Source organism: Semicossyphus pulcher, unplaced genomic scaffold (genome assembly GCF_022749685.1).
Source record: "Semicossyphus pulcher isolate SPU_LCO1_2020_fin unplaced genomic scaffold, fSemPul1.0.p SCAF_6, whole genome shotgun sequence".
Classification (NCBI taxonomy): Eukaryota; Metazoa; Chordata; class Actinopteri; order Labriformes; family Labridae; genus Semicossyphus; species Semicossyphus pulcher.
This window is the reverse complement of record NW_027211737.1, coordinates 5,520,786-5,539,389: the sequence shown is the minus strand read 5'-3', so window position 1 is coordinate 5,539,389 and position 18,604 is coordinate 5,520,786. Positions and strand designations below refer to the sequence as shown.

The 18,604-nt window shown below is 40.6% G+C and overlaps 1 protein-coding gene across 2 annotated transcripts in view; it reads left to right on the top strand.

Moving 5' to 3' along the window:
* ypel1 (yippee-like 1) overlaps positions 1 to 17,927 on the top strand; it is a 45,721-nt gene extending 27,794 nt beyond the window's left edge. For both annotated transcript variants that reach the window (XM_069683197.1, XM_069683198.1), the window contains exons 3-5: positions 5,078 to 5,121; positions 8,857 to 8,965; positions 11,567 to 17,927. In XM_069683197.1, coding sequence (XP_069539298.1) covers positions 5,078 to 5,121; positions 8,857 to 8,965; positions 11,567 to 11,656 — 243 coding nt within the window. In that variant the 3' untranslated portion in view covers positions 11,657 to 17,927. The remainder of the gene's footprint in view (positions 1 to 5,077; positions 5,122 to 8,856; positions 8,966 to 11,566) is intronic.
* Positions 17,928 to 18,604: the final 677 nt, after the last annotated feature.

Below are 18,604 nucleotides of genomic sequence, written 5' to 3'. Positions count from 1 at the left end.
AAATTTTTATGCTGTAGGTACCGTTATTTATACTTCTTCATCTTCCTTAGTAAGTGCACTAAACCGCCTACAAGCTGCTTTTAATGTTATCCAAAGGAACCTTTGGGAATTAAGGACGCTTTCACACCTAAAGTCCGTTTGTTTGGTCCAAATCAAAGACCAAATTGTTGCAATGTTGCATTTTGCCTTGAGTTTGGTTTGTGTTCACACAGCAGCTTTACCAGCGGACCACAAGTTTTGATGCATGGGGAAACTGCTCTCTGATTGGTCAGAATTTCCTCTTTGGAAAACTCCCTGAAGTAAGCAAAGAGTGAGAACACAGTCCTCAGTCACACTCAACACGATCGGCAATGTTGGCGATGGCACGATGTTGTAGTTTTTTTTACTTTCAACCAACATTGTTCCACAGATTGATCAGTTCCACTCTCCTTTAGTTTTTCACTGAACAGTTTGAACACCTCCGTGTTCTCGTGCGTTTCCACAAGCATTTGTGAAATTGTTTGGTCAGCCCATATTACTATTTCCTCGTCGCTCCCCCACGTCTGTCCTCTACCCATCTTGCTTGCTGGCTGCGTGGCGTCTCTGCAAGTGTCAACATCCGTTACCAGCCCACAATGTTTAAGTTGGCTTCCTGTGTTAGGTCCTACTTTAAGTCTGTTTATGTTCTCACCTGAATCGAACCGGACCGTGGTTCGTTTGGAAACGGGGCGAGTCCTGTCTTTTCTGGAGGACCATGGTCCGGTTGTAAAGTCCAAAAGTCCAGATTTAAGCTGTCAGGTGTGAAAGCACCCTAAGACTTGTACTAACCATAACAACAACAGACGGACATCAGATTTTTACTCTGAATGATGAGGTCATTCAACGTGTGTCAACATGTTTTTTTTTCTAGAGGAAAACCTGTCTTTCAGTTATCATATCGAGCGCCTCAGAAAAAAGCTGAGGTTGAAATTAGGGTTCATCTATAGAAACAAACTTTTGTTGGAAGAAAAAAACTCTGAGCTGATGAAACATTGGTACATCTTTCTTTACAAGGTGATACGACATGAACTGCCTGCTTATTTATGTTGTCTACTGACTCCTAAATCCTTCAGTGGCTGCAGCCTTCTGTCACACGGACACATCATGTTTGTTATTCCTCGAACTCGATCCGTCTCTGGTAAAAGTGCTTTTGGTCTGAGTTACAGAGTCACCTCAAACTGGAGCATTTAATTAGTCTTATTGCTGAACGCTGCTAGTTTATTGTTTGATATAATTTCTGCTTGTTTTAGTCTGTTTGTTTTTTCTGTGAAACTTTGAATGCTGCTGATTTGGCCAGGACTCCCTTGTAAAAGAGATTTTGTATCTCAGTGGGAGTGTTCCTGGTAAAACGAAGATTGAATAAAAATATAATATACAAATGTGCAAAATCACAAAAGTATCTGCACATAGGAATAATTGCACAGAAGAGAAGAGGCAGCACATTCAGGCTAAAGGTGTATCATATATGTAAGGATGCATAAATGTGTTTTGTTATGTAAAATGTTCAGCTCTAAGCCAAACTCTTATTATCTGAAACTAAACTCTAGTTCTGATAAAAGCTCGTCCCCTGTGCCTCTGTGGTCTGTGTTTGGCGGTTGGTGTCTGTGGTCAGCGGAGGACGAGGCAGCTGGTGCTCCTATTAGGTGGTATTAGCTCAGCGCCCTCAACCGCAGCCACAAACTTATCTGCCGCACTCATTTGCAATGGAAAAAGCTAAAGCCGATTGGGGCCTGTCTGCGGCCGAGGATGACGGGGCTGGAGGAGGAGAGCAGGCTGGCAGGCTCTGTCGTCACCCACTGTGTCGGCTTTGCGCTCTGTGTTTACATTAATGTACAGGAGCGTCGTGTGTGCAGCTGCAGGATAGATATAAAACATCTGACTCATGATGGCTTTTATGTTGCGTAGATCATGTCCACTATGTTATTATTTTAAGTTCTGTGTAAAGCACTTCATCAACATCTTTTGACTTGAAAATATTTATTAATTCTTCAGGATTAGTTTGAAAACAGGAAAGAGGGAAAAAAAGAGCTGCAACATTGCAGTAAATCTTTTCTGTCTTATTTTCTAAATATACAGCTGATATTCTTTGGAGGGGAGATCCCTGATAGCAGTATTATTGAAACATGTCCTGTTAAGAGCAGCAATCATTTGATTTTAAACTTCCTCTCTGTATTTGTTATCAGCAGAATTATAAGGTTTTATATCTAGTATTGATTTCTTTTTGTCTGTGGGCTCTGTCTGCAGCTCTTTCCATCGTGCTCGTACGTCTCCGTCTCTGAACTTTTGCCATTTATTTTGGCAGGTTTAGATGTCGACTCGTGAAATGGTAGCTGCCTAAGGTCCCTATCAGACAGAGCCAGGCAGAGGCTAGGTTAATGACAGCTATGATTTGGCAACCACCGAATCATAACCGTTATATTGTTAACTGACAGAAGGCCCGCCTCTCCTTTCATCCAAATGGACAATCAGAAAAAACGCCCATGACGTCGTGCGTTTTTAAACGCGAGGCGCTCAGAGCGGAAAAACGTGAGGTGCTCTGCAACGCAAAGGCAGCGCGCAAAAAGCCTCTCATTGAAAACAATGACAAAAAAGCCCCCAGCTGCTGAAACGCGTTCTGTCTGATCGGGCCCCGACACCAACTACATCCCGGATTCCAAAAACTTGGGACACAGTTTAAAACATAAATGAAGCATAATTCTATAATTCCTAAATCCTTTTTAATGTAGGAGCTGCATTTTTATTGACATGGTTCGTATTTCAGCTTTTTATGTGTCGCCCTCACGACAGCAGCTATAAGTTGGTGCACATGGCGCATCATGAAGGAAGACGGGTCACAGCCGATATCGTCATTGACCGCAGGCTCAGCAGAGAAATTTAAACGATTGCACACTGTTTTTTATATTTTGTATATATTTGAAATAAAACTGAAAGCAACTGAGAACACTCAAATCAGTCTGACTGAATTATATTGGAGAAAGAAGTCCAGCTGCATGCGTACTCTCATGTGGTAAAACATAGGATGGTGGAAGAAGGTTAAAGGTCAAACCTTACTTTCAATGTTTTTGCCACTTCACTATATTATAGACAGGATATTCAGTGATGAAGCTGTTCTTGTTTTTTATAAATATGCATTTATTCTGTATTTATTTTTTATAGCAAGCAGATTTGTTACCGTAGACGAATATGGAGAGTGCAGGAAAGTTTCTCTACGAAACCTTCCGAGCTGCTGTTTTACCTCTTTGTTTAGCTTTGCTGGAGTTTGCTGTGGACCTCTCCTTACATCCTGTGTTTAACTGTATTCAGCAGAAAGAGACTAAACAACACTTCAGAGGAGGGCAGGATATGCAGGGTAGATATGATGTGCACACTAGATAAAAGCAAGTGTACCTGCAGATTTACACAAGCCAGGTGTTGGATGCAAAAGCAGAGAATCTTATCAGACCAGATGACCCTTCATTGGTTCGTTTTCATACTTTCATAGAACATAATATACTTTAAAGACATTCATTAGTTAGTTGAAGATTTCAGTTTCGTTCTCTTTGGCGATAAACGGTAATTACGGGAGCACACTTCCCAGATATCCAGACAGTGCTGCATGTGTGACGTCCTCGGTTGGCTCCGGTTGTAATTCTTGATTTTCCTCGCTGACGGTCGCTTTCCTTTTTAGACTGTTTGCTTCATCTGAGCGTCGAGTTTGTTTCTTTTTCTTTGGATTTTCACTTATTGTTGAAGTTGTATCTGTAGTCATCCATCTTTTCTTTGTTTGTTCAGCCATAGTAGATTACTGTTTACTCGCAACACTTGCAGAGACCGGAAAAGCAGCCGCTTAGCTCCGCCTACCCTCTCTGGCAGACCAACCACTGCTGGCTGATGGAAGATGCAGGATGAGTTTGAGAGCCTGCAAATTCAACGATGTCCTCTCTGCAACCCGCAATTACCCATAGTGCCTTTCTTTGTGTACAGTAGGTCTGCAGAGACGTCTACATGTATCTTAATTCCCACCTCATGAGGACAGAAATACATTAAACATGTCTGTTAAGCCTTAAGGACACTTAGGCTGCATTTTGTTGAGAAACTGAATATAAACATAAAGTATTTGTTTATCAGAGAACTCCACGGGGAACCTTTAACACAACTGATTCCTACACGCATTAAGCTAACAGGCTTTCAGTATGGAGTCTTTTGGGGCTGATAGGGATGTCTTGATTCAGAGCTTAGTGTGTGTGTGTGTGTGTGTGTGTGTGTGTGTGTGTGTGTGTGTGTGTGTGTGTTCGTGTGTGTGTGTGTGTTCGTGTGTGTGTGTGTGTGTGTGTGTGTGTGCTTGCACAGTTTACATAACATCCCATAAAACTGCATCTTGGCGGTGATTTTATTGACATTTTATTTTGGAAGAGCCTCGTCATCGTTCAGGCATTAAAGTCTCTTCTATCAGCTGTTAGACACTGCTTTGCTGTTCTGCAGAGACACTGAATATCTGTAAGGCTGCATGTCAACAACAAGGCTCCTGTGTTGAGTTTGCTGCAGGGAAAACACCAAGAAAATGTGACTCTTTGATTATTTTAGATTTTGTGTGTTATGTCATAGATTTTGGAAGCAAACAAACCATCATTCTACTCATATTCAGTTATTTTTCCACCTGTAGTTTGACTTTTTCTAGGCGCCTACAGCTGCTTTACATGATTTTTCTAGTAAACATTTAATTATTGGTTAGAAAAACTCTCTTATATAACTTTTTTTTTAACAAGAAAATAAGAGCAAATGAACTGTACTTCTTAAGAAACAAGAAGTGGATCTGTCTCATCCTAGAATCTGATGTGTTGATGAGACTCCCTGATGTTTACGTGTTCAGACAGCAGCACCTCTCTGAGACTCATTTTATTTCTTACCTCCAGCCAAACGTGTGTGTGGGAACCTTGGCAAGGTGGAGGAACAAGTATGCACAGCAGTTACTGAGAGAAAAGCACCCCAGGGCGTCACTTGCTGACATTCTTGTACTCAGCGTTGTGCTGCAGCTCTGTATTGTCTATTAACATGTTTTTCTTCTCTCTTTCTGTTTCAGTCATTTCAAGGCAGTCAAGGAAGAGCCTACCTGTTTAACTCAGTGTAAGTATAAGACACACAGTCACCTCATTCTTATTTACGTTCACAAAGAGCGGTTTAAGAGTGATCTGGGGCTTGTATCTAACATTTACATGGACTCACAAGTAGCTCGTAAACTGTTATAAACTGAAGTGTGTTTGTTGAGTTCTAAGCAGAGTTCAGCTGTCGCCCCTTCAGATCAGCCGTCTGCTCTGCTGTCGCACCGGTTTAGTTTTGTTTTCTGAGAGTTGTCCCCTCGCGAAGTCCTTTTGCTAACACAGTGCAGCTGCTGATGCAACGATGGCTGCACAAGTATGTCAGAATTATGTATTAATGTGCAAAATTAAGAAGAATGTAAAGGCAGGGGGAGCTGAGGACCACCTTAACATGCAACAAGAGAGGGATAAACACCACGGTGCCCCTGGTTCTTTTTTCATCTTTGGTAAATCTTTGATCGTTTGCACAGCGACTGTAAATGTAACACACCAAGGCAGGAAACAGACACAGAGGGGGATGTATGATGTTACAACAAAGGTCATTAGCTGGAACAAAACCGGTGACGTTACTGTTGTGCAGAGTCCGTAGTAGGGCTGCACGATTATGGCCAAAATGATAATCATGATTATTTTGATCAATATTGAGATCATGGTTATTAATCATGATTATTTATTAACTTTAGCGACACATTTTTTAAGGTACGTTCACATTTAAATAAGTGGAGCTTTCAGTTCTGTTTTGTGCTGAATTCAAGCTCAAATTTAGCATCAAACTAAGACTTAAATTCGGTTCTTTACCTGAATGTGGTGCATCATGGGTAATTTCAGTGTGTCTTTGGGAGCTGGGTGGATAGGGTGTCGCTCTGTACACCGTCTCTGTTCAGGATGTCTGACTTGATGCTGGACAAAGACGGGGAGCAGCTCGTTCTTCCTCTCGGCCTTCACACACTCATCATGCTGCACTTTGTGCTGCTTTTTCAGCTGCTTCAACAAGTTAGTCGTGTTGCTTTGCGGCGCAGATGCAGGTTTCATGCACTTTGCATGTTATTTTTTCCTGCTTAACATCACCTGCCCTTAACCTGAAATACCTCCAAACAACTGATGACGAGCCGTTTCGGGGGAGCGCTATTTCGGTTTAACAAGTGACTCTTCCCGCTCTCTTCCTGTTTTAACAACAAGCGAGCGTCAGTATCCTACATGACACGTTTACACAAACAACACTTCAAAGACATAACAGAGAAGTATATCATGACATTGTAATGAAAACAACAGAGGCATTCACGAGGACAGCTACGTATTCTCTTCCCGTTTTCGACAGCTGCTGTAAGCGGCTGAAAGTCACCAGTTTACATGGTCACTTGTTGAGCCAAAACACCGGTCTCTGTTGTTTACTCTTCCACTCTAAACTGCCGCTGCGAGGTAGGCGCTCATGACATGATACGCCAGCTCCCCCAAAAGTGAAGCCAAAACCTCTCCATCACACTTGATTTGATATGCAGCAGAGTTTTCTTTGTGTGGAGCATTTTAAACGTCAATACCACCGTCAATCATGTTTATTCAATAGTGGGAAGCCAAAATCATGATCAGGATTAATATTTGATTAATTGTGCAGCCCTAGTCTGTAGTAGTAGTAATGGCTGGCTCTTTATTAGGGGCTCTAAGCAGGTTCTTACTTTGCTTATGCCTACATCCCTTAAGTTCTGCAACCAGCGATTATGTTCATTGTCAATTAACCTGTTAATCTTTTTCTCCATTGCTCAATTATTTGTTTGGTCAATAAAATGTCAGAAAATGGTGAAAAAGTTTGATCAAATCGTTTCCAAAAGCCCTCAAATCTCATTTATTCCACAAGTCAAAGAAATTCAGTTAACTGTCATAGAGAAGTGGAGAAAGTGTTCACATTGAAGAGGCTGGTTTCAGAGACGTGCGTCTTCTTTGATGGACTTGTTTGGCCTCTTTGTTGAATGTTTCAGTTTAGGCAGCAGGAGCGCCTGCTGGTTCACATCCGTCTCTTTAAACTCATGAATCACTTTGGAGGTTTATTTCTTGCTTGGTTGGATTTTGGAGCTTTGCTTTCAGTCTTAATACACGACACAGAAGCTCTGAGACTTTTCAGGTGTCACTTTGTGTCACCTGAGTGTATATTACTTTGTTCTCACCTGTAAGAATGAAATGAAGCTCTCTACAGTCTCTGTGCAACAGAAAGCACGCTAACAATATTTATGGTACTAACAACCTTATCTGGTGGAAAATGAAATGTTAGCAGACGTCCACATGTTACCTGGTTACATATCATGTTTGCTTTATTTGTTATTGGTGAGAGCTTTAATTAAAATGTCAGTCAGAAGTTAATCAGCAGCGCAGTGTTAACAGGAGGAAGCGCTGTGTGCAGGAAGAGAGAAACAAGTCAGATTTCACTGAACAAATTGCGTGTTTATATTTGATTCCTGTGCTTAAGTAAAAGTTTAAAGTATTGGCAACGTAGCATTTCTAATTTTACAGACTTGTATACTTATTGTTCTTCTGTTGATGAAGATGTCTAAAAGTAAGAGTACTTAAGAGACGCAGATCCTCAGAAAATGTTTTTTTTTAGCTTCATGGCACTCGGTTTTTGAAAGGAGTTTCTTTATTTTCTAAGGGCATTAAAAATAGGGCATTAATATCTCATATATGAAGAAATCCTCCATAAATCAATAATAATAATATAATGTTCAATCACAGTCAAGTGTAACGCCATCAGTTGCTTTAATTTATGTATGAAAAGAGTTTAAATTACAGAAAATACGGGACACCTGAATATTTTTAACCATTTTTATCTGCATTTTTGGGAATTTTATTTCCTTTGAAGTCTTTAATTTCAGTCATTTTTAATATTTAACACAGACACCACATAGGGCTGCACGGTATTGGAAAAAACTGACATTCAGATCACTTTTTTTATCCTCGATATTTATAGTGATTAAAAAAAATACAGGAAATTAAAGCAGATAAATGCAGTATGTTTTCATGTCCGTAAAAACAATTATACATTTTATTATTTGGGACTTCTAAGTGTATTTTCTTAAAAAAAAACATACGTCCTCCCACTTTTATCACTCTTGGTTCAGTGACTCTGAAACACGCATGAAAAAGGAGAGCGTTCAGGTGGAGCGACACGTTTCTTTATAAAATAAATACGGACTGATGTGCTGCTGTCGCATTACTTTACAGCATGTCATCTACCGTGTTCAAATGTATGTATAATTAGTGCAATCAGCCCGTGATGGTATCCCACTTCCTGTCGACACACACAACCTCACGCCGTGTGTGCTGCAGGTGTAGCCGCTAAAGTAAACACTCCGTGAACGGTCTGTTTATGTGGCCACAGCCTTAAGCAGCCGGGACGAGGGGCCGTTGATCACAGGAATACACTCACTTATAAGCCACCTCGTGTGACGGAGCCTCGATCATCCCGCTAACATGATCTGTGGCGGCAGCAGCGCCGCGTGTTTGTTTACAGTTTACCGACAGGTGACATACAGACTCGCTTCACATCCTGCGATGTGACTATTGCACATGCGCACATCACAGCTGCAATTGTTAAACAATGTACCGTGCCGCCCGAGTACCAAGCAGGCTTTGACAGGGACTCTTCTTCAAAATGTGTGCTTTTACTTTGGTAGTTTATTTTACTGCTTTTACTTTAGGCAAAAGATGTGAGCTCTTGCTCCGCCGCTCTCCCTGCCCTGTGTGACCTTTCCTCCTCTTCCTGTCCTCCTCGCAGGGTGAATGTCGGCTGCGGGCCAGCGGAGGAGCGGGTTCTCCTCACAGGTTTACATGCCGTGGCTGATATCTACTGTGAAAACTGTAAAACCACGCTGGGCTGGAAATATGTAAGTGAGACGATTCTTTAACTTTCACCTGAGCTGTTTTTCACCTTCCTGTCTTAGTGTTTCTTCATGTGCTGTGGCCATACATTATGTTACACAACTCTGTGGCTTCTTGGCCTTTAAAGGGACGAGTGATGCTCTCAGAGGTCAAAAGAACAAGGTCGCTCTCTGAAGTTGCTGGTAAAGCCATGGTGACAGTATTTTTCGCTCATGGCTGTATTTAGAGAGATTGAGCACTCTTTGGTCTCCTAGCACTGACGATAATTACAGTGCAGAAAGGTTGGCTGCAGACGGGCGGACTCGTACCTCTGAGAGTCTGCAGTGATTAAATGTCAGGCCGTTTTGAAGAGGCTTGTCCTGGTAATTGTCTGAGTAGACTATAGGAGGGTGTAAAATAAGTGAACACAGTATGAGACAGGGACTCACTTAAAGACGTGACAAAAACAATTAGAGATTCTGGGAAAGGCGCCGCAAGCAGAGCAAGGCTGGTTTACAAGGCAAAGCAGGCTGAGCCGATAATCAAAGACACAGAGACGCATCAACATCCGGATTCTCCTCCAGCTCAGCAGGACGAGGACTAATGCAGGACTTCAGACAGAATGACAAGAGACCGGTTTCCAGCCAGAAAGTTCAGACGTGTGAGAGAGGGACTCACTGGAGGAAACCTCAATGTTGACTTCTTTTATTAAGAGCGAGATGTTTTCCTCTGCAGCTCACATGATAATGAGGCATGACATGACTAAATGTGTGCGTGTTTGTCCTGCTATTTATTTGTATTTGTTTAGACTCTAAATGATAATCACCGCTGAGCCATTGCATACGTTATACCACACTGTTTGCCCCCTCTGCAGGGCTGTTTTCCCATCAGAGCATCTAAAGGACCTCTTGAAGGCTCCTTTTTAAAGTTATTAAAATGATCAGATATTATAATTTCTAAATGCTAAGCAAAGTAAAACCAGTGAAATGAATGAAAGCCATGGTTAGATCAATGAATTAATGTACTTCTGAAAGAAAATACAAATCCTTTCCTTGACACTCCTCACCAGATGACCTTTTGTAATCATCCAGCAGAGAGACGAGGCGTAGTTTTAAGGAATATCAACTATTTTTCAATCGATTTAAAGTTCATTCTGTACTTTGAAACAGTCTTCCATCTTTAAGCTCAAAGGGCTTACATACTAGATGTTCTCTGAGCTTTCAGACACATCCAGCTGCCTCTCTCATGCGTCTCTGGGTTGGTTTTTATCACATAAACTCCGCTTACATGATAACAAATTGTTGTATATGGGGCGGATAATCATAGCATGCTTGGGAAGACTGCAAAATGTGCTGAAATTGATTGTTGATTTATGATACAGACTTTCTTGAAAACTGTTTCACAGACAGAAAAACATCACGAAGTTCTGACCTCCGTAAACATTCTCCTAATGAGGTCATGGTCTCAATTGTTGGTTTAAAGTCTTCTTCAGTGTAGCAGCATGTACATTTCTTAAATTACGGTCCCATTTACAGTGTCAACCTACTGCATGTGACCAATTTGCTTCCACTCGTGTCCGCCAAGCCTCGCTGGTCACTTGTTGGCGTGAATTGAGGAGTCTTTCCAATCCAAACAGCTCCCCCCGAGGTTGTTTACTTAACGGAATAACACTGTTTTCTTAAAATGGATGATCATGACATAATGAAGCTGCCAGCCTGCCCTGCAACGTTAAGCATCCCAGCATGCTTTGAGCAGTGAATCAGCCCCTGCAATTTACTGTACGATGAATGGGGGTGAATATTCAGCCGCGTCAGTTTGCAATCAGTGGGTACGCCCCCTTAGAGTTAAACGATAACAAAGGGTTTGCTTTAGGGCAGTGGTTCCCAACCTTTTTGCCTTGGAGCCCCCCTGCTTGTATCTAAGAAAGGCTGAGCCTCCCTAGCCCGCACACACACGCACACCAAAACAATAAAGTGATTCATTCCAAACCTTTATTGGCAAAAATGAACACCAATCAGCCGATAGTTCACAGATGTGTGGCCTACAAAGTAGCTACTATATTTGAATGAGACCAAAAATATATATTTCTTTAATAGTTGAACAGACTTTTGATTATCAAGTAAGTGCTTCTTTAATGATTTTATTTAACATTAACAATCTCAGGGCAGACAAAGCCTCGCTGCTTTAGGGTTAAGGCTATCTTTTGATTGACAAGTCGATTGAAAAGTTGATTGACATGGTTTGAAGCCCTGTTAATGAGGATAGAGGCTTAGCAATGGTTATCCACCCTCTCATCCAAATATGGTCACTTCTAGCTCCAGAAAATAAGATGGCGACGGCCAAAATGCCAAACATGATGCCTCAAAGTGATTGTCCACAAACCAGTGGATGGCGTCTCTCCTCATATACAAGCTGTGTTTATGTCTGTGGGTTTAAACAGTTTAAAGTTTACTATTCAAAACGTACTGTCACCATCTATAACTGCCACTCACAACTTTGATTATCACGTGTTGTGCTTTAACAGCTGTTTGTGACAAATTTGAACCTTTTGTGTTTATGTAACTAAAAGGATGTCGGGCCTGTTTTGGAGAAGTAAAGTTGTTCTTCTCTTCTCTGTGTGTTTCCAGGAGCACGCGTTCGAGAGCAGTCAAAAGTACAAAGAGGGAAAGTTCATCATCGAGCTGGCTCACATGATCAAGGACAACGGATGGGAGTGACGCTCCGGCCGCGCTCTTTTTCTTTTTCTGACCTTGGAATGCTCTTTATTGAACTGCGTGGAGCGTTGGCCATCGACCACCTTTCTCCCTCCCAACCCTCCCCTCTTTAAAAATACCCCCCCCCCTCGCCTCCTTCACGTGCACACTCCCACCTGCTCATCGTGAAACTGAACAGAACAAATGAAATAAAAACGAGGAGGAGGAGGAGGCAGAGCAGCGGTTGAAAGATCACGTCACAGGAGTCCTGTCGTTACTTCAAAGATTGTGTGTTCTCCTTCGCTGCTCTGGAGCTTTTGGGTTCGACCCCCACCCACTCACTCCAGCCCCCCACCCCCACTGAAACCACGCTTACAAGTGATTGTGGTGATACGGCGACCACTAAGCGAACGGAGACAGACTTCACTGAAAGAACATGTTTTGTTTTCTTTCTTTCGCCCATCCAGCGAGACGAATGACTTTGATGACTTTTGTTATTTTAATGTTATTTGCTTTAGTTTTAACTTCCGGCTTTGGTAAGGGTTTGGTTTGATGGCAGATGGATGTTACTGGTTAGCATTTTATTTCCCCGTCAAGTCCGTCATGTTTGGTTTTGTTTCTTTGTTTGGCTTGTTGTGTCTCTGCCCGTAGCTGAGCATGTTCTTTTCTTTGCTAATGTCCAAATGAGAAATCAGGGACAGGTGAGGAGCGGAGGGGAAAGGGAGTTTATTCTAGTTTCAGATATGTAGCATTATCTTGCTTTTCTTTTTTTTAAAGTGGCAAAGGATGGGATGCAGTACTGTTGGATTTCATTCCTGATGTTTTTTTCAGTTTTTATCTTTTCCTTTCACATGAGTTTTCTTTATTTCCCCCCTCTGGTACTTTTCAGAAGCACCCAAAAAGCATTGAAAGCAGCACCTAGTACTTGTTTAAATGGTTATATATAAATATATATACATATAAATATATAGATATATAAATATTTGTAGTGTTTTGGCTAAATGCGATTGTGGCTGGTCCCATTTTGCAGCAGTACCATGAGAGGAAAAGAAAGGAAAAGGAGCAGAAATAGTGTGTGTGGCTGTATTATGCAATCAAAGAGAAGAGTTTTCAGTGACTGTGTATGAAGATGGACGACGCGTCTCCATCTTCTCTTATTGTACGACATTATAGCCAGAGCTGCGCAGAAGTAGCCACTTCCACTAACCAAAACACACACTTAACTTACTGAAAAAAATAGCAAAGATCACGCACAGCGGCGTATTTAACAGCAGAACAAATTCGTAGTGTAGTGACTTTTTCAGGAGGTCAGGAGCCAGATTTGTCAACAGAGCTGTCAATCATGAGGTCACGCCCCCTTTTTATAGCAATAACTAATACAAACCAAACTTGCCAGAAAAATGAACACTTGGACGTAAATCAGCATGATAAGAACTAACTATAATGACAGAAACCATGCTTGAGAAAAATGTATTTGACGTGTATTTTGATTTTATAGTTTGACTCATGTCCCATCTGTTAACATGGAGGAGGCGGGCTTTATGACCTATACTGTAGCCAGTCAGCAGGGGGCGATAGAGAGGGTTTGGCTTCACTCTTAGGCAGCTGTCATGTCGGCCATCTTTTTATACTGTCTATGATAGTTTTAAAATCGTAAAATCAAAAATGTTTTTTTGCAAGCGGGAAAAAAATTATATTTAAAAAGTTTTAATAACTTTGCCGCACATGAAATCCATTTTTTTTGTAGTTGAATCTCGTGGGCAGGACCTACACTGACAGATGTAACAAACATCTGTATCGCCTAGTGTCGATGGGAGCAACACCTCGGACACATTCATGGCGTCATGTGCAATATTTTTGATTCCAAAGCAAATAATTTGGATTTGCAATCATAACTTTTGAGTTTGCAAACTTAACTTTTGGATTTTCAACAAAACTGGTGGGTTTGCAAACAGAAGATTTTTCCCAATCGAGTTTTACTCCTCAAATGTATTAATGTGGGGCAGATATTTTCTTAACCTCTTCTATTTGATTGCATAATAAAGCCACAAGCGTAGACCTCATAAGATATAGTCTAGACTGGGGAACCTAAAATCAGTGTCCACATGTCATAAAGCATTCGGGCAGACTGTGTTATTCTATTATCCAGTAATGAGGCACAACTGCATATGAATATATATACACATAGTATGATGACATATCCATAAATACTATGAAAACAATCTTAGTTAGTAGGTATTGGAACATGGATTCTATATATATATATTTGCTGTCATGCACAAATGTATATATGCATATGACTGTGTGTATATATGCATTGTGTGTGTGTGGTCACGCAATACACAGTGGCAGACTTGAACAATGCTACTTCACTTGCACTTTGCAGAGGCCTTTGGTTCATGTCAGTTTAGAGGCAAAATGTTTTAATGGCCTTCTCACAGATGAACGACAGAATGTGGAGACGGACAGAAAGTTAGAGGGATGTTTCCTTGTCTGTTAAGACTGTAGTGAGTTATGCAACTTCTCGATCAATTTAAATTCCAGATCCTGCTTTTCCTCTCTCTTTTTTTTGTTTGATTTTGCTGCAACAATTAATCGATTAATCAAATGAATCCTTTAAGATTTCATGAATTAATCTTTTTTGTGACTTTTTTTAAGAAAAAATGTCACAAAATGTATCGTCCCAGCTTCTTAAATTTTCTCTTCCTTTTGGTTTTGAACTGTTGGTTAACAAAAGAAGCAATTTGAAGACGTCACTTTTGGCTCTGAGAAATTACTAAGAGCATTTGCATACCTCTCAGACTTTTTATAGACTAAACAATTAATCTATAAATAATAATAAGTAATTAATATAATCAGCAAATGAATCATTGCGGCCCAAATTTCTTCCTTTAGGAGAGACACGTGTAGTTTCCGATTCTTTGCTGCTATCCTAGAACTCCCACCACTTCCACCCGCTCTTGTAGTCTTTTGCACTTTAAGCTTCTCCGTCTCTTTCATAGAGCGAGTGAATTGTAGACGCCGTCTGTCGTTTGCCTCTAAGCCGTATGAATCTTGTGCCTCTTCAAAACATGAACGGCCTCCCCTCCTTTTTTTCTGTTGTGCAGTGCATAACTCTGAAAAAAACCCTCATGTGAACCGATGTGTCTTCCCCCCATTCTGGTTCAAAGTGGCCCTCAGAAATAACTTTCATCCCAGAGTTCATCCCTGTTTCTTTAGGCCAACAGAGACTTGGTATACATACATGCATATATTTTCTAAGTTAAGATTTAGAGGTGCAAAAACAGATGGATATTAAGTATATTATTTCTCAGAGTAGAGCGTAGAGAGAGTTTTTCCCCGGGCCTTGTTGTTTGACTTTTTATTGGAAGGATAAAAACAGACGCAGCAGGTCGAGGCGGGGCAGGGCGGGATGAGAGAGATTTAAAAAATCAGCAGTGATTGATTACTTTGCCGGCAAGGTCAGTCAGATCACTCGACCTTTTATCCTAAAAACAATGACAATGCAAACCCTTACTAGTTAGCAGTGATACCTACTTGAAAATATAAAGGCATAAACAGCTGAGATATTGGCCCGTGTTACAGTTTTTGTACATAAAGTAACATATTTAAGGTTTTATACGTATTTCTACTGGGTTAGTTGTTTTACTTCCCCAACTTGAAGCACTTTTGTTCACTGTACCTCTGGCTGTGTGCGTCTGAATGTGTGTGAGTGTGCAATGAGCATGCATGTGTTTTAGCCCACATGCATGCCTGCACACGAAAGTGAATGTTAAGTTTCTTTTCCTCATTTTTATTTCTCTTGTTTTTTCCTCCTTTTTTTTGGTTTGGAAGTGTTTTTATTTGTCGTGTGTTGGCTTCACTGTCTCTCCAGGTGATCTGCGAGGTTGACAGTCAGGTTAGTTGTTTGGAAGTTATGTATCCCTGTTTTTGTTTTTTTTCTGTTAGCTTGTTTATTTAGCTTGTGTGGTGAGAGCCCTTTAGAGGGCCGGTGTTTAGGTCTCTGCTGAGCCGTGTAGACGTTGAGGGTGAGCTGGAATCTCCCACCATGTCGCAGGGAGAGCCTTTACCAAGACCCTTTCGCCACCACAGTCAGTGTCTCCTGTATAGAGGGCTTTTAGGTGATGAAACGCACCCAATGGCGGCCATATTTGGAGGTCCTACGCTATTGGCAACACTGGCTGTGAATAACTGATTGTATTTCCTGTTCATTTTGTGCAGGTTTTTTTAAGAAAACAAACTGTTACATCCCTGTTCTTATTGATCTGATTTATTGTTTTGCTAATGTTAGCTTGTTAGCTATCTTAGCTTTGTTGATACATCCAGTACTGTTTTAAACACTCCTCAAAATGCAGCCTTATTTTGCTGGACTCAGTGTCCCAGAATCCACTGCTCACACTTTGTTTAAAGAGCGACTCAACAGCAGCTGAAAGTCCTGTGGTGGTTTAACCTCTCAGAAGTGATGCAGGAGTGTACTCTGCGGTGTGTCAGTGTACCGTGACATCATGGTTGGGTGTGGTTAAAGGTGCAACAGAGCACATTTGAAACTACAACCACTTGTGATTTTTGGTCAGAGGTACAACTGACCTCAAATTTTCAACCTCAGAGGGCACTGAAAAAGACACGTTTCAGCCTAGTGTTAGGTTACCCTTTAATGGTGCATTCAAGCGCTCTTTACAATTTCACTTTTGTTCTTGGTTTTCACCACTCTCTCAGCTGTCTCCTGGTGATAAACCTGCTAAGGAATCAGATCAAGCTTTCATTTTTGGCTTCGGAAACAGCAGTTGATCTTGCCAAAGGCTCATTTGTTTGATCATAGTTGCTCAGTTATGCAACTGTAGATATTCAAATTTCAAATTTTGCTTAGCACTTGTCTGTATTAGGTTATATGGAAATTTAAATCTACCAATCTTAGACAACTTTACATTGGTTAAAGGAGCTCATGTGATGCAATTTGAAGCTCTAAACAGCCACCATATGGTTTGATTGTTGACAAAGAGCACCTGAATGCACCATTGGTTGATCATACCGGATCAGTATGGCCTTCAGTTCTTCTGAAGGACATGATTACAAGGTTTACATCCTTCAAAGGTTGCAGCTTTTATCTGGTCAGCCAGACTTCACTGTTATATGATTATCATTTCTGGCTGATTCAGTTAAAAACCAAACGTTTGTTTAGTTTCACTTTTTCCAAACTCAAAGCCAAGAGAACGGCACTTTACAAACTCTGTCTGATTTTTTTTTTACTGAATGGACCCACTGAGTCCCAACCTTTTAACTGCTCCATGCACACAGCCAGTTTCTCCAAAGGACCTCCAAGATGGCGCCAGCAGTGGTTGCTGGATTTGTGACCCAACTTCAGAGCCTTTTTACTCTCCCTCTGATCAGTCAGTCTAAGTTAAACCAACAAAAAGCAGGTGCCAGTGTCACCGCCGGTGTGTACCAAATAAGAACCAGGTTCTATCGAATGCATCAGTGTCATTTGCAGTGTGCAGGAAGGAAGCCAGGGATCATGTCTGAGTGTCTCCTGGAGATCAAACTGTTAAACCAAAACTAAAGAGGAGAAATCCTGTCATTTATGACTCTGTCTTTCTGTAGAATGTTTTGATTCTCTGAGCTTAACAGCGTCAAAGCAGCCTGGACGAAAAATGTAGATATTTGCTGCTGAAAACTGTTTACTTTTTATTGTTATTTTGTTTTATTGTGACACTGGCTACCGCCTTTTTGAGCTCTGTTACTGTCTAAAACGTACCTGAAAGGATGTCGATCAAAGGCAAGATGGGTATACAGGGGAAAAGACTGTACAAGTTCTTTTCTTAGGACTGTTAAACTACAGTTTAAGGTCTAAAGCATGTTGTATTTATAATGGCTATATGTCGTGCCTGTTTTATTATTATTTTTTCCTAAATTTAAAAAAAAAAGCTTTTTATTTGACTACATTGCTTTGCATTCTGTCTTAGTAAAGCCATGTCACATGTCTGTTTTCACTCTAATGTAAACTATCAGATATCACAATAAATTTTCAATGGCATTAAATTGTGGATGGTGTTAAGTCGTCGTTCTTATTGAGGTAATGCATTGGAAAATAAAAGTACGTTTATCATGTTAACAGGTATGTAATTTTGAGATGCCAACATGTTTTACAGCTTTTAGCAACTTTTTTCAACCATCTGCCTTTAACATAGAAACAGAAACAGAGGAATAGACCTCAAGTCTAAGGATTGGTACACTCACTTTGTTTCTTATTTTTGTCTTGTGTATTGTTATATAAATGTTAAATAAATGTTTTATCACACAGCTGTGTTAAATACTTGATTCTGATTGGTTAATCACAGCGTTCCGAGGTCTGTTATTTCTCAATAGCAGACCGTTGCTATAAAGAACAGACCGTTGCTAGGGATGCGGCTCTAATCGCACAATCCAGAGGACTAACTCTAATCATATCAATCCGCCGAAAGAAGTTGGGGAAATTTGACGTCGGTTTGGAAGCAGTAAAGGTACACAAAAACTGAAGCCATGACAGAGAGATCCACAACACTGAAGACGGTGAATGGAAAAGAAAATGTCAACAGACTCCTGCCGTCCCGTTCACCGTGTTTTGCTTCACCATCAGAGGAAATGTTTCCATTTAATGTGAATAAAAACAGCTAGCTTAGCTCATTTTAAGGCTACAGACGTATTACATTACATTACATTTTTAAATTAAAATAATTTCCAAATCAATATTTTGTGTCGAATTATTGATTTCATAAATAAAAAGCTGTCTAGTAACAACCTGATGTTATAACGACCTGCTCGCTATACATTATTGCCTTTTATATTACGTAACTCCAAAACACACAAATCTTCCAATAAGAGCTAACAGTGCCGTAAATAATATAGAAAATACAATTCAAACATTTTTTATGAGATTAAATATTTTTGGGCCATTCAGAAATTAAGCAACATCCTTATTTTTTATTATTTCACATC